Below are 15,437 nucleotides of genomic sequence, written 5' to 3'. Positions count from 1 at the left end.
TGTTATTATTAGTAGTAGTAGTAAATTGTGTTTTTAATGTTGGACACCACCCTGTGATCTTTGAATAAAGGGGCAGTATATAAACTGAAATAATAATAATAATAGTAATTATTATTATTATTAATAATAATAATAATAATAATAATAGCAGCAACAAGAACAACAATCCTTAGGGAGCTGTGGTCACTCTTTGTGGGGAGACACACTTTGTGCCCCAGGTCAAACCATTTGTCCACCTAGCCCTACTCTGTCAACTCGGACCGGCAGTAGCAGATCTTTGAGTTCTCGGGCAGAGAGAAATCTTCCCCACCCCCTGCTACGTGAGCATTTAAATCTGGAAACAATTGGAACCAGGGACCTTCTAAGAAGGGACACAGGTGGCGCTGTGGGTTAAACCACAGAGCCTAGGGCTTGCCGATCAGAAGGTTGGCGGTTCAAATCCCCGCGACAGGGTGAGCTCCGTTGCTCGGTCCCTGCTCCTGCCAACCTAGCAGTTCAAAAGCACGTCAAAGTGCAAGTAGATAAATAGGTACCGCTCCGGCGGGAAGGTAAACGGCGTTTCCGTGCGCTGCTCTGGTTCGCCAGAAGCGGCTTAGTCATGCTGGCCACATGACCCGGAAGCTGTACGCTGGCTCCCTTGGCCAATAAAGAGAGATGAGCGCTGCAACCCCAGAGCCGGCCACAAGTGGACCTAATGGTCAGGGGTCCCTTTACCTTTACCTTAAGAAGAAACAGACCCTTCCCTAAAAGGAGTCCTCTGTCTCCTTTTTTACACGACTTCTATATATATATAAAAAAGAGGTGCACCTGAGCACTGGCATGGGCCTTCACTTTCTTTGCAGATAAAAATACCAATTAAAAAAACAGGGTTAATGGGCCATTTCTGAAACACCAGGGATCCTGCCGTACCTTCAGGAGTTCCTTGTCTGCAAACGCCATGATGCCTTCAAATATGATCACATTGGCGCCGTAGAGCGTTTTCTGGAAAGAGAGAGGCACACCGTGCTAAACAAGCAAAACAAAACAAAACAAAACGTGGCTTTGAAAGGGAGAAAAAACGTCCTCCTCAGGTGGGTCGCCAGTGCTTGCTGCAAAGGAGAGGAGAGCAAGCCTGGTTCAAATGTTCCAGCTGAGCACATCTGGCACTCTGCCTGTGGTGTTTGCCCAACGGCGGCTTCCTTACCCCCTCGGCCCTCTTCTCCCTCGCAAGAAGCAACAGCCGCCTGGGAGCCACTTCTAATCCGAATAGAAAGAGAAGGGAAAAGGGAAGGAGGGGACAAGGAGCTTCCAAGTGGGAGAACGGAGGTTCTCTCATAAGAAATATTGGATTTTAAACAGGCATGAAAATGCTTGCAAGCAAGGAGGAGAGAGAAAGGAAGGGGGAGGGAGGGTTCCCATCAGATGCCAAACAGATAAACTGCTGTATTTTTTGCTCCATAAGACGCACCTGACCATAAGACGCACCTAGTTTTTAGAGGAGGAAAACAAGAAAAAAAATATTCTGAATGAAACAGTGGGTGCGTGATTTTTTTGGTGCAGGCTGTAGCCATGGACATGCTTTGTGATCTGATGGTGAATTTGGGGTGACCCAATGCAAAAATCCTGAGGATCCATGGGCTTTTACCTCCTCCTTCTCAGGCAGCCTCCACTAGCGTCCCTTATCTCTCTTCCGATCACACCGATCAGCTGTTTATTTTCAACACTCCCTTCCCTCTTGTTTGCCTTGGTGCCTTTTCCTTAGCTGGAGCAGTTTTTTGCTCCTCCTTTTCTTCTAATTTCTCTCCTTATTGCTTTAGTCTTCCTGTTTCCCCCCTTTGCAAGTTTGCTGTCTTTACCTCCCCTCTCCCAGGCAGCCTCCTTTATCTCTAGCGTTCCTTATCTCTCTCCCCGATCGGCAAACGATCAGCGGCTTTGTTTCAACATCCACTTCCCTCTTTCAAAAAAAAAGAACATGATCTGCTTTTTGCCCCTGGGCAATTCGGCTCCAGGGACCACGCATTTGCTCCGTAGGACGCACAGACATTTCCCCTTGCTTTTTAGGAAGAAAAAAGTGTGTCTTATGGAGCGAAAAATATGGTATATATGCATTTTAGAAAACCTATGAAGGCAGCCCTGTATAGGGAAGTTTTTAATGATTGATGCTTTATTATGTTTTTATATTCTGTCGGAAGCCACCCAGTGTGGCCGGGGCAACCCAGTAAATAAATAATGAAATTATCATCACCATCATCATTATTAGGAGATCTGTCAAAGGGAAGTGGCCTTTGGTGAGATCAGGTCTTGGGGGTGAGGCTGTGGCTTCCCTAGATGTTGCCGGGCTCTCAACCTTTGCCAGCCCCAAAACCAAACCTGGAACCTGCGATTCCCCCCAGCCAGACGCTAAGTACAGAGAAAAGTGTGGAGGAGTCAAGGCACATATGAACATAGGAATATATATTTCTGCAGCGGATGTATGCAAGGATGTAAACCTTCATCAGAAATGACTCCAGGCTGACCGCCAAAAGAATATGCAATCAAAACGGAATGACCTTCTGCGGCTTTTACAACTTTTCCTTGCAAAGAGCAGTGTGTTATCTCACACGAACAAAGGTGTTCTTGTCCAAAGGCTTGAAACACGCCGAGATCACAAGAGCTGCACTCCAAATGTAAAGAACATCTAACTTTACCGTATCGGCCTGAATATAAGCAGCACTTTTCTTTCCAAATTCCGACCGTGAAAAGTTAAAAGTGCGGCTTAAAAATCACGACCTTACAAAAATGGGCCTTCTCTTCTTTTTTCAAAATAATTTTTATTGAATTTTACTTTATATTCCACACAATCATCATGACTTCCCTCAACTTCCCCTTCTGGTTCTTTAAATATTTATTCCTCCTGCCTGTTTTACTCTACTTTAATTTTGTAATCTGTTGTATTTACAGAAATATTGCAAAGAAGTGGACTCACCAGCAGGATGTGAGTAAACACTTACAATTAAGAAAACAAAGATAAACGTTAAGATGCAACAATTGGGGAAATAATAAAATGTAAGGTGTGATTTGGGAAGTATGGCACAAAAATGGCAAGAATGTGATAATATTTAGGTAAAAGATTACAAAAATTGGCTTCCTCGATATTGCGGCTGAAACAGACATACGGTAAAAATGGAATGGGTGTGAGTGCCTGAAGAATTTTAAGGGCTTATATTTGGATATTGTCTTTTTCTCTTCCCACCCCCCTTGAATTTTAAAGGTGCAGCTTATTTGTGGGTGCGGCTTATATTCGGGCCGATACGGTATGCGTCAAACCATAAAAGATTATACAGCTACGATTGCATGCTCAGTTGGCTATCAGTCATAGATTGCATCTGGATATCGACTGGTTTAAGTTCTTGCATGCCTGTGTTGAGGAAATATATTATGTTCATCTCTAGACCTTGATTTAATTTGTTTATTGGGAGTCCAAAAGCACCTAGGATAAGCTCACTATCCCTGCCAACCACCAGAACTTCCCCTTTGCCAAGTTCCCAAGTATGTTTGTGTGTGTATTAATAAATTTATTATTATTATTTTAATAATAAAAAGGGCACAGCTTCTCGCAAATGTTTGCAAGCACCCTCGTCTCATCATCATCATCATCATCATTATTATAGCCATCTGGCTGGGTTTGCGACATCCGGGAGCCGATTAGTTCGGGAGCCAAGCCATTCAAGTACCAAGGTACCACTGTATTGGGGAAGAAAGACCTGGGAGATGAGGGTCCAAATCCCTGTTGGAGGGCAGGTGGGACAGAAAAGTGTTAATAAATAAAGAAAATTCTACAGCTGAGTCGACATACTCCCCACCATCCCAATTTTCACTGCATGCATTGGGAGGGATAAAATGGTAAAAATGGGAAGGAAGGAATTTAAGGATTATTTAATTAAATATGTTAAGATAACTTAAATAGAACTACTTGTGAGTAACAGATTGGCCTAGGATTTAAATATGTGAAGTTGTATAACATTATGGATAGAAGTCAATATGAAAAGAAAGAAAGATGTTAATTGAACAAGTAAATTTTATAAGAAAATAGTGTTGGAAAACTGCTACAATGAGCTAAATGGAAACTCAGCTCGGGGGATTTGAGGAAGTCACCTAACAATGATAACAAAAGTGGGATTAAAACAGTTAGGATAAATGTTTGTTTGTTTGTTTTTTGATATTGTTATGTTTTTCTTGTTTGTTGATATGTTTGTTATAAATTTGGAAAACCAATAATTATTTTTTTTGAAAAAAATAAAAATAAACATGGGAAGGAAGGGCATTTTGGCAATTCTTTCAGGGGTGAGCAACTTACCAATAGTGGGGCGGGGAGGCAAGAGTGCCCCCCCCCAGCTGGGTGGCACCCCCACTTTGATTTCCCAGAATTCCCTCTGAGCAACCATTGGCATCACTTGCAAGCAAGTTTCATTCCGCCGCCCCAAGGAAGGGGGTAAGACCCCCCCCAAGACCTTAAGCCTCCTCTCCCTCAGGAACTTCGATTCCAAGCGGATGGATGCAAAATATCCCACAATGTATACCATATTTTCCCTCTATAAGACACACTTTTTCCCTCCTAAAAAGCAAGGGGAAATGTGTGTGCGTCTTATGGAGCGAATGCAGGCTGCGCAGCTGTCCCAGAAGCCAGAACAGCAAGAGGGATCGCTGCTTTCGCTGCACAGCGATCCCTCTTGCTGGTCTGACTTCGCTGCGCTGGAGAGGCGCTGTGCAGAGAGGGAGAGCTGTGCAGCGCCCCTTCAGCGAACTGGGAGGAGAAACGGAGCCCCTTCCATTTCTCCTCCCGGTTTGCTGGAGAGGCGCTGTGCAGAGAGGGAGAGAACATTTTTTTTCTTGTTCTCCTCCTCTAAAACTAGGTGTGTCTTATGGTCAGGTGCATCTTATAGAGCGAAAAATACAGTATATAATAACCCTTAAAAGACCACCTGAGGCGTGACTCACCCATTCTTTCTTGCGGCTGTGGGTAGTGAAGTCGTAGATGGGAATCTTGACGCTTTTGCCTTGCTTGAGTTTCTTGAGGGTGGAGATGATCAGGTCGAAGTCGAAGGCGTCAGGGTGGTCGAAGTTGAAATCGTTGCTGGATGCCTGTTGCTGCTGCTCCTTAGTCAGGACCTGACGGAGAAAGAAAGAGGGGGTCACCCTCCGAAGTGCAGCCGTGGGGAGGACAGGCAGGGCAGGGTGGGAAATCAGGGAGCAGGAAAGCCCTTGGAAAAGGAACACTTCTTTTGGTGTGGTTCCGTTATAAGACGGTCTTGAAGGGGGAAGGAATGGGTTTTCTGTGCAGTCAGTCTGAAATGGGACCCAAAATCCTCATTTTTCCTCCTCCAAGGGAGCATTTCTAAAATGCATTAACCTGAGCTCTTGAGTCAATGTATAAACAGAAAGCCAGCTGTATAAACAAGTGCTCAAAGCCCTCTCCTTTATCAGTCCATGACGGCAATGGATGACCTTGCCAGTTCCAGTGGAGCAGGGATGGCACGTCTGGGTCTTATCTTACATCCTGACCACAAAAGACGCACAGACCTTGTCAGGTCTGACAAGAGGCCCGGGAACGGCGCCAGGAGCGCTCTTAGAGTTGGTGACCTCCTGCCCCAAGATAAGAGTATAGGAACAGGAACAACCTTTTATGGTCAAGAGTACCGGAACAGGAATATCTGTTTATGGGCATGGATGTCAACTTACGTGTATAAGCTGACGTGGTTGGATTCCTGGGAAGGGGGGAGAGGGTGCCTGGAGGATATATATACTGCATGAAATTTCTCATTTCTTTGGACTTGCTGTGAACTGACCACGCAAGTGCCTTCTGCTATCCGGAGAGCAGAATAAACTCTTTCTCTGAATCAACCTCGGTGTCATTTGACTTCCTTCCTCCCTCCCGGGAGCAACGCAGACCCCACCAGTCAGTAAAGTCTAATAAGGCTACAGTCTAGAAGTGCTTCTTGTTCCCTGAATCTCTACGCTCTCTTTATTATTATAATAATAATAATTTATTATTTATACCCCGCCCATCTGGCTGAGTTTCCCCAGCCACTCTGGGCGGCTCCCAATCAGTGTTAAAAACAGTACAGCGTTACATATTAAAAACTTCCCTGAACAGGGCTGCCTTAAGATGTCTTCTGAATGTCAGGTAATTATTTATCTCTTTGACATCTGATGGGAGGGCGTTCCACAGGGCGGGCGCCACTACCAAGAAGGCCCTCTTGTCTGGTTCCCTGTAGCCTCACTTCTCGCAATGAGGGAACGGCCAGAAGGCCCTCGGCGCTGGATCTCAGTGTCCAGGCTGAACGATGGGGGTGGAGACGCTCCTTCAGGTATACAGGACCGAGGCCGTTTAGGGCTTTAAAGGTCAGCACCAACACTTTGAATCGTGCTCGGAAACGTACTGGGAGCCAATGCAGATTTCTCAGAACCGGTGTTATGTGGTCCCAGCGGCCACTCCCAGTCACCAGTCTAGCTGCCGCATTCTGGATTAATTGCAGTTTCCGGGTCACCTTCAAAGGTAGCCCCACGTAGAGCGCGTTGCAGTAGTCCAAGCGTGAGATAACTAGAGCATGCACCACTCTGGCGAGACAGTTTGCGGGCAGGTAGGGTCTTAGCCTGCGTACCAGGTGGAGCTGGTAGACAGCTGCCCTGGACACAGAGTTAACCTGCGCCTCCATGGACAGCTGTGAGTCCAAAATGACTCCCAGGCTGCGCACCTGGTCCTTCAGGGGCACAGTTACCCCATTCAAGACCAGGAAATCCCCCACACCAACCTGCTCCCTGTCCCCCAAAAACAGTACTTCTGTCTTGTCAGGATTCAACCTCAATCTGTTAAGAAATCAGAAGCATTTTTACTCGGCATCATAGGAGATGATATTAACAGACAGGACTGTGAGTTGTTTTTATATTCAAAGGTGGCAGCAAGAATATTACTGGCACAAAAATGGAAGCAAGAAGAATTACCGACGAAAGAAGAATGGCGGATGAAATTGATGGACTATGCAGAACTAGATAAATTAACAGGAAGGATTCGAAACCTGCGGGACCAGAGATTCTTAGAAGGCCGGAATAAATATATGAACTATTTGAAAAGTAATAGTAATGAACAGATTACGCTAGTAGGACTGCAAGAAGTTTTGTAAGCAGGACTATTTGAAATATTTGAAAGACTATGAGGAGAATTATTAGTTAATGATAATTAAGAGCAGTAGAGAAATTAAGAAAAGCAGAATAAGTGATAAAGAACGGAAAATCATCAGAGGTGTTGAAGTCTAAAACATTGTATAAGATAAGAAGTTATGCTATATGACTGTTGGAAATGATATGTATATGTATATATATATATATATATATATATATATATATATATATATACGCTCTCTTTGTAATACTGTCATGAGTTTGGGGTGGGCAAATAGGCTGTATGCAGACCCCCTTCTAACCCCTGGATTCCAGGGGTGCAGGGCCTCCCTCAACTGGCTGCAAGTTAGAAAAAGACAAAAGCGAGAGTCGGGAGTTGGCAATGATGCCGCCTAGAAGTAAAGCAATGAGCCAGAGAGAGAGTCAGAGCAACTTTCAAGAGCAACGTTTTATTCCTGTTCAAATCCAAGGCTGTGGCTGTGAGGGAAACAGGACCCTCTTGAGGGGGTTCATGCTGTGAAGCCCTCCATCTTGACTCAGGCATCTCTCACTCACAGGTTTCCCTCCTCTGGAAAACATGTGTCCCACTTCTAACACCAGTGTTGCACACAACCCCAATTGAGTGGTGTGAGATTCCAAGGGTTCCAGGCACTTACCCAGGGTTTGTGTTTTCTTTTGAGAATGAGCACGTTTTCGAGCACAATTCAAAGTATTGGTGCTGACCTTTAAAGCCCTAAACGGCCTCGGTCCACTATACCTGAAGGAGTGTCTCCACCCTCATCGTTCTGCCCGGACACTGAGGTCCAGTGCCGAGGGCCTTCTGACGGTTCCCTCGCTGCGAGAAGCCAAGTTACAGGGAACCAGGCAGGGCCTTCTCGGTAGTGGCGCCCACCCTGTAGAACGCCCTCCCACCAGATGTCAAAGAGAAAAACAACTACCAGACTTTTAGAAGACATCTGAAGGCAGCCCTGTTTAGGGAAGCTTTTAATGTTTAATAGGTTATTGTATTTTAGTGTTCTGTTGGACGCCGCCCAGAGTGGCTGGGGAAACCCAGCCAGATGGGTGGGGTATAAATAATAAATTATTATTATTATTATTATTATTATTATTATTATTGGGAACACAGGAGACTGTGGCGTCCTTGTGATATATGGCTTATTTGCACACACACATATATAACCTGAGCCTACGGTGGAGGGGCTCACAGTATTAACACCTTGAAAGGATCTTGTTTCTCGCTTGGATTCAAAGAGAAATCAAGTGTTGTTCTCAAATGGTGCCGTGACTCTCCTGCTCGCTGCTTTACTTCTAGGTCACATCATTGCCAAGTCTCAACACTCGCCTTGGTCTTTTTCTAACTACCAGCCCGTTGACAGAGTGGGGCTTCCCACCCATTGCCCATCTCACACAGAGCCCCTTCCCTTTAATGGCCCATCGCCCAGGCAGTCGCCTCAACCCAGGAAGCTAGACGGGCTTCTATTGCTGGATCCCAGGGTAAGAAGGCTCTCTGCATAAAAGCCTGCTTCCCCCTCACCCCAAACCCATAACAATACCACTGAGAAAGAGGGAGGAAAGACCGAGGGTAGGAGTTTTCCTCTCCCAAGGATCACAGAATTGTAGAGTTGGAAGGGACCCCAACGATCATCTAGTCCAACCCGCTACAATGCAGGAATCTCAACTCAAGCATCCATGGCATATGACCATCCAACCTCTGCTTAAAAACCTCAAAAAAAGGAGAGTCTACTGGATTCACGAGCTGGATCTGATCTTCAGGTCACAGGTTCACCACCTTAGAGGCCTAACAGAAATGTTTCTATCAGAAAACAGAGCTTTAGAGCACAGTATTGATGGAAGAGAAAACTAAACGCATAGAGGGTTGTCTTACACCGATTCAGCCCATTGGTCCATCTAGCCTAGTAGTGCTCGCTCTGGCCAACAGCAGCTCTCCAGAGTCTCAAGGCTCAGAACGCTCATTCCCATTGCTTGCTACCCAATTCTTGCTTAATGGGATTCGAACCCGCGACCTTCTGCGTGCCAAGCACCCGCCCTCCCACTGAGCTGCTGAAGATGGAACAATAAAAGCGGCAAATGAGCTGCGCGTTCTGTTAAACAAATGGACCAGCTGTGATGACAAGATATGGGAGGATCTGATCGAAGGCACGGAAAGATAACTTCAGAAGCAAAGATCAGCTAATTAAACTGTGTGGGCTTTGGAAGATAAAACCTGACAGCTTTGCAGAAAATTGGGTGGCCTCTTAATTAGCCGCGCAGGCAGGAAGAAACTGAGGTGGGTCCATTGTCGAGGCTGAAATCCCGGGACAGATCATCATCCTGGAAGCCTTCTTACCAAAATAGGTGGTGATGGTTTAATGTATTCATTCATTACATTTACCGTATTTTTCGCTCCATGAGATGCACTTTTTTCCTCCTAAAAAAATATGGGGAAATGTCTGTGCATCTTATGGAGCGAATGTGTGGTCGATCGCTGGCTCCCTTTCCAGCCCCGGCCCCTTGCCTCTCCTGGGCAAGGGGAGTGTGATAGCCTGGGATTCGGACTTGGATGCTGAACCTGAGGAATCCCAGCCTGCAAAGGAGTCTGAGCCGGGTGAGCCAGGCTGAGCCAGCTGAGCCGGGGTTGGGGCATGAGCCTGACAAACTGGAACGTGTCCAGAGGAGGGCAACCAAAATGGTCAAAGGCCTGGAAACGATGCCTTATGAGGAACGGCTAAGGGAGCTGGGCATGTTTAGCCTGGAGAAGAGGAGGTTAAGGGGTGATATGATAGCCATGTTCAAATATATAAAAGGATGTCATATAGAGGAGGGAGAAAGGTTGTTTTCTGCTGCTCCAGAGAAGTGGACACGGAGCAATGGATCCAAACTACAAAAAGAAGATTCCACCTAAACATTAGGAAGAACTTCCTGACAGTAAGAGCTGTTCGACAGTGGAATTTGCTGCCAAGGAGTGTGGTGGAGTCTCCTTCTTTGGAGGTCTTTAAGCAGAGGCTTGACAACCATATGTCAGGAGTGCTCTGATGGTGTTTCCTGCTTGGCAGGGGGTTGGACTTGATGGCCCTTGTGGTCTCTTCCAACTCTATGATTCTATGAAGGGTCCTCACCTGTGTTGGATCCTCAGGTGCAGGAACCAGCTGAGTCTGCTCTGGCTCCTGAGGTGATGGAGGACCCATTGCCTGCAGGTGCTCCACTCTCAGCCCCGTCAGGGGAAGGTGAGGTTGCCTCTGGGTCTGGTAGCCCTTCAGCCTCTCCTGAGCTGCAGAGGCTCAGGGCAGAAAGGCGGAGGGAACTAAGTTCCCGCAGGAGAAGTGCTCGCCTCCAGGCCAGGAGAGGCGAGTCACCTGTGGACCGGGGCCACCCTATGCCTCGGGGCAGATAAAAGCCAGCCAGCCCAGTCCCAGGTTGTGGGAGCAACATTGTTGGTAGCCTGTTCCTGCCTGCACCCTGTCCTGCTCTTCTGCCAGAGTTCCTGACCTCACCCGACTCCCTGCCTTGGACCCAGCTACAGCTTTGACGGACAGCCTCCATACCGCACCATTGACCTCGGACCTTGACTCTCGGTTAGCCCCCAGGACCAGCACAGTGAGCCTTCATCCCCTGCCTGGTAGAGGCTGCGCGTGGCTAAGGCTCCCCCAGGAGCCACACTCCCTTTAAAGAGCACGCGGAGTGTGTGTGCAGCTCTTGGGGGCTTTTCCCCAAGGGAAAAGAACCCCCAAGCCGCACACAAGCTCCACGCTGCTCTTTAAAGGGAGCGCTGAGCAGAGCCTCCCGCCTGCATTCGCTCCATAAGACGCACACACATTTCCCCTTCCTTTTTAGGAGGGGAAAAGTGCATCTTATAGAGCGAAAAATACGGTATATGCTCTAAGCAGCCAGGGAGTTTCTTCCAGCTGAAGAGAAAAGGCATGAAACAAATGCCTCTGGATAAACAAATAGGATGCCCTGCTCTAACACTTTTACCCATTCCCTTTCCTAAAAGAAGAACATTAAACAGAAACGAAGGTTATGATGCTGAGCTCTGCCTCTCTCACCTTGTAGAAGGAGTCCATGGAAAGGAGAACGACCCAGGGCACGTCCAAGGCCTCGATTATCATCCTGGCCACGGTGGTCTTCCCCGAGGCGCTGCCTCCGCCGAGACCTGGGTCGGGGGTGCAGGAGGATATAAAGGAATCAGCTTAGTTTCAGTTCCGTCTGTTTATTAAAAACATATTTTTGTCAACCTTCCTTTATCCTGACAGGTCCCAGGGCAGAATAGGAAGCCTATTTTTATAGATTATTTTATTGATTAATTTTGCATACTGCCCTTCATTTTTTTGCAGAAAGCAAGCGCAGGGGGATGCTTGTGCAGTTAAAGCTGCAAAGAGTTAGGGCTGCAGCCTTCGCTTCTTTTATCGCTTTTTGTATATAATTTTATTATGTTTTCTGTTTTACAATTTAACATTTTACATCCTTAAGATATCAATGGTTTCCCTTCTGCTCTTTCCATGGTTCATTTTACACATCATAAACCCCTGCACGTTTTACAAAAAAAAACACTATACTATTCAGTATCCCATTATTACATCCATCAAAACTTATTTACACTGTTGAATTTATCTTAATGCTGCCAACGTTTTCAGCTGTACACAATTATTTCCATATATTCAGTCAACATTTTCCCATCCTCTTTAAACGCATGTTCTTCTTGTTCTCTTATTCTATATGTTAAGTCTGCGAATTGTGCACATTCTGTCAACTTAAGTTGCCATTCTCCTTCGGCTGGGACTTGGCTCGTTTTCCATTTTGGGGCTAACGAAACACGGCCACAGAAGTGGCATACATAAAAAACCTTTTTTGACACCTGAGAATTTCAGTCTGAATTATCCCCAATAGAAAGGACTCTGTTTTTGGGGGGAACGTACTTTTAAACACCCCCCCAATGTATCATTTCCCAATACTCTTTCACCCTTTTACAAGTCCACCACATGTGAAAGAACGTTCCCTCCACCTCTGGGTGCAGACTTTGTTTCAATCTTGTGTTTACTGACGGCTCAGTCCTGGGAGCCTATGCCCCCACCCCCGCTCCCCGAATATTGCCAGCATATTGAGGAAGCAACTTGCTTATCTGAATCTCTCTCTGGTCCCAGTTCTTGGACTATATCAACAGTCAATAAGTTAAAGAAAACCGGAATGCATTGCTGGTTGTTTAAGAGCAATGTGTTGAGTTGTACTTGCAACATTTTATTTTTGCAATGAGTTTAAGACAGTTTGCAGTAAACTTGGGAACACTTTCTTGCAGTGGAAAGCTCATTTCACATAACTCTAGCAGATGTGACCTCTGAAGGCAGCACTGAATTGCCTCTTTCTTCTAGTTGCTGGTTAAACATCTGCCTAACATCTGATAACGATCCTCTCCTCAGCGAAGTTTCGTTAGACCCCTTTCTTTCCCCAGGGCCACAACAGTTTAATAAGAAGGTACAGCAACTCGGGCTGTTAGTGGAACTTTTGCAATCGATGTCCTTACCATCTGCCAAGGCTATAATAAAAACTAGGTTGTGGGATATTGAATGCCAAGAACTAACAGTAGCAGCAGAGAAAACATGTTCCCCTCTTTATTTTCAACTTTCTTGGGCACATGAAACTAACCATAATTACCTTGAATTTCTGCTTAACCCTCAAGAAAGAAGGGCATTTTCGCTGGCCAAGTTTAATTCAAGCCCATCAAACCTCCTTTGGGGAAGGTTCTCAGGGAGGGTGGAAGGAGAAAGAACTTGCCCTTGTGAAGACCACCTGGTGGAAACCCCCACACATATGGTTCTCAGTTGTAAACTATATGCTGATCTCCGTCAGCAAGTTCTAGATCAACTCTGTATCCCCAAATGGAAACCAGTCAGAGGTCATACATTTTCTATTACTGGGGAATGATCAGGAGCTCACCAAGTTAGTGGCTAAATATCTCTATTTGGTTTGTTTTCGTCGAAATACACTGCAGACGTCTGATCTCCCTGGAGACTTGGAGATGTGACGATAGACTGCTCTGCTCCTTTCTTTTAGCAAATGTTTGTGCCACTGGGGAAGTGGTAATTCAGTATTGATTTGTTTTGGGTGTATGTATGTGATGCAAATATAAGGGAAACGAGTGGCACTGTGGGTTAAACCACAGAGCCTAGGGCTTGCCTATCAGAAGATCAGCAGTTTGAATCCCCGCGACGGGGTGAGCTCTCGTTGCTCAGTCCCTGCTCCTGCCAACCTAGCAGTTCGAAAACATGTCAAGTCCAAGTAGATAAATAGGTACTGCTCCGGCAGGAAGGTAAACGGTGTTTCCGTGTGCTGCTCTGGTTCGCCAGAAGCGGCTTAGTCCTGCTGGCCACATGACCCGGAAGCTGTACGCAGGCTCCCTTGGCCAGTAAAGCGAGATGAGCGCCGCAACCCCAGAGTCGGCCACGACTGGACCTAATGGTCAGGGGTCCCTTTACCTTTTACCTTTATGTGATGCAAATAAAAGGTTTGGTGATGATGATGATGAACTGCCTCTCCGTCTTATTCCCAAAACACGACCGGCCCTCAGTCCCAGACTGAGGTGTCTTACCGATGACAAAGGCCTCCTTCGACTGCGCACCATGCTCGTTGTACCAGGGGGGCCGGCCGGCTGTGTAGATCGTCCTCTTGCTTGTCCGCAGCAGGGGCGGCTCAGACTTGCACTGGCTGGTGGTCCGTTTCCGCGGCGACCTCGTGGAACCCACTGCGGGGAGCAGCCTGTCCAGGGATTCGGCGCTGCTGTTGCTAAGGAGACAAGGAGAGGGAGAAGTCTGGGCCTCCATCAGCGGATGAGGTGGGAAACCTACCTCACAGGGTTGGTGTGAGGGATTAAAGGAGGAGGGAAGGAGGTAACCACGCATGCCACCTCAAGCTCCTTAGCAGAAAAAGGCAGAGGTGTAAAAGGTGTAAGGTGTAAAAGGCAGAGGGCCTTCTCGGTAGTGGCACCTGCCCTGTGGAACGCCCTCCCACCAGATGTCAAAGAGAAGAAAAACTACCAGACTTTTAGAAGACATCTGAAGGCAGCCCTGTTTAGGGAAGCTTTTAATGTTTAACAGACCACTGTATTTTAATACTCTGTTGGAAGTCGCCCAGAGTGGCTGGGGAAACCCAGCCAGATGGGCGGGGTATAAATAATAAATTCTATTCTATTTTAAATGTAATGAAACAAACAAATCTGAGCCTGTGCAGGCAACAGGGTAACTTTAACAGTAGGGTGCGCCATTTTAAGCGGCGAAATAATTTTTTTGATAATTTATTCAGTGAGGTTTTTTTAAAAAATAAATAAATAAAGTTTTTGGGTGTGAGGAATTAAAACCGTATAGCGGTTAAATATACCGTATAGCGCTTTAAATATACAGTGCGGATGAAATTAAAAAAATCTGGGAAATGATATATAATGAGTTGAGGAAGATGTTCAAAATAACATTTACAAAAAAACCCGGAGGCATTTTTACTATTGATTGTAAGACAAGATCTGCCAAGGAAAAGGAAGAATTTATTTATGTATGCAACAACAGCGGCAAGAGTCTTGATTACACAAGGATGAAAGAATGAGGAAACCCCGACAAAAGAAGAGTGGCAAGAGAAATTAATGAACTATGCATAACTGGCGAAACTGACATGCAAACTACGAGACAAGGACAACTGCGACTTTAAAGAAGAATGGGAACCTTTCACAAACTATTTAAAAAGACAACAAAATGAACTGGACTCCTTGGTAGGTTGCGAATAAACATACACAAATTTATTGAGGGTCAACATAGTAGATAGATTATATAAGGATGTATACAATTTTATAATAGGTAAAGGTAAAGGGACCCCTGACCATTAGGTCCAGTTGTGGCCAACTCTGGGGTTGCGGCACTCATCTCACTTTATTGGCTGAGCGAGCCGGCGTACAGCTTCTGGGTCATGTGGCCAGCAGGACTAAGCCGCTTCTGGTGAACCAGAGCAGTGCACGGAAATGCCATTGACCTTCCCGCCGGAGTGGTACCTATTTATCTACTTGCACTTTGAGGTGCTTTCGAACTGCTAGGTTGGCAGGAACAGGGACCGAGCAACAGGAGCTCACCCCGTCGCGGGGATTCGAACCGCCGACCTTCTGATCGGCAAGCCCCTAGGCTCTGTGGTTTAACCCACAGTGCCACCCACGTACCTTTTATAATAGGCAGAATTAAAATTGGTTGAGAAATCAGAGAGAGGGGTTTGTTGGGGAGGTGGTAGGGAAAAATGGGGGGTGGGAATAATGAAGATGATTTATTTGAATAATT

The 15,437-nt window shown here is 46.2% G+C and overlaps 1 protein-coding gene across 3 annotated transcripts in view; it reads right to left on the bottom strand.

Annotated features, from left to right (window-relative positions):
- UCKL1 (uridine-cytidine kinase 1 like 1) overlaps positions 1-15,437 on the bottom strand; it is a 70,867-nt gene that overhangs the window by 27,600 nt on the left and 27,830 nt on the right. For all 3 annotated transcript variants that reach the window (XM_053394542.1, XM_053394541.1, XM_053394543.1), the window contains exons 2-5: positions 13,718-13,911; positions 11,181-11,287; positions 4,957-5,127; positions 910-981 (exon numbers count right to left, since the gene is read on the bottom strand). In XM_053394542.1, coding sequence (XP_053250517.1) covers positions 910-981; positions 4,957-5,127; positions 11,181-11,287; positions 13,718-13,911 — 544 coding nt within the window. The remainder of the gene's footprint in view (positions 1-909; positions 982-4,956; positions 5,128-11,180; positions 11,288-13,717; positions 13,912-15,437) is intronic.

This window comes from Podarcis raffonei, chromosome 6 (assembly GCF_027172205.1).
Source record: "Podarcis raffonei isolate rPodRaf1 chromosome 6, rPodRaf1.pri, whole genome shotgun sequence".
NCBI lineage: Eukaryota > Metazoa > Chordata > Lepidosauria > Squamata > Lacertidae > Podarcis > Podarcis raffonei.
Note: the sequence above shows the minus strand (reverse complement) of the source record. Positions and strands in the feature narration are given on the sequence as shown.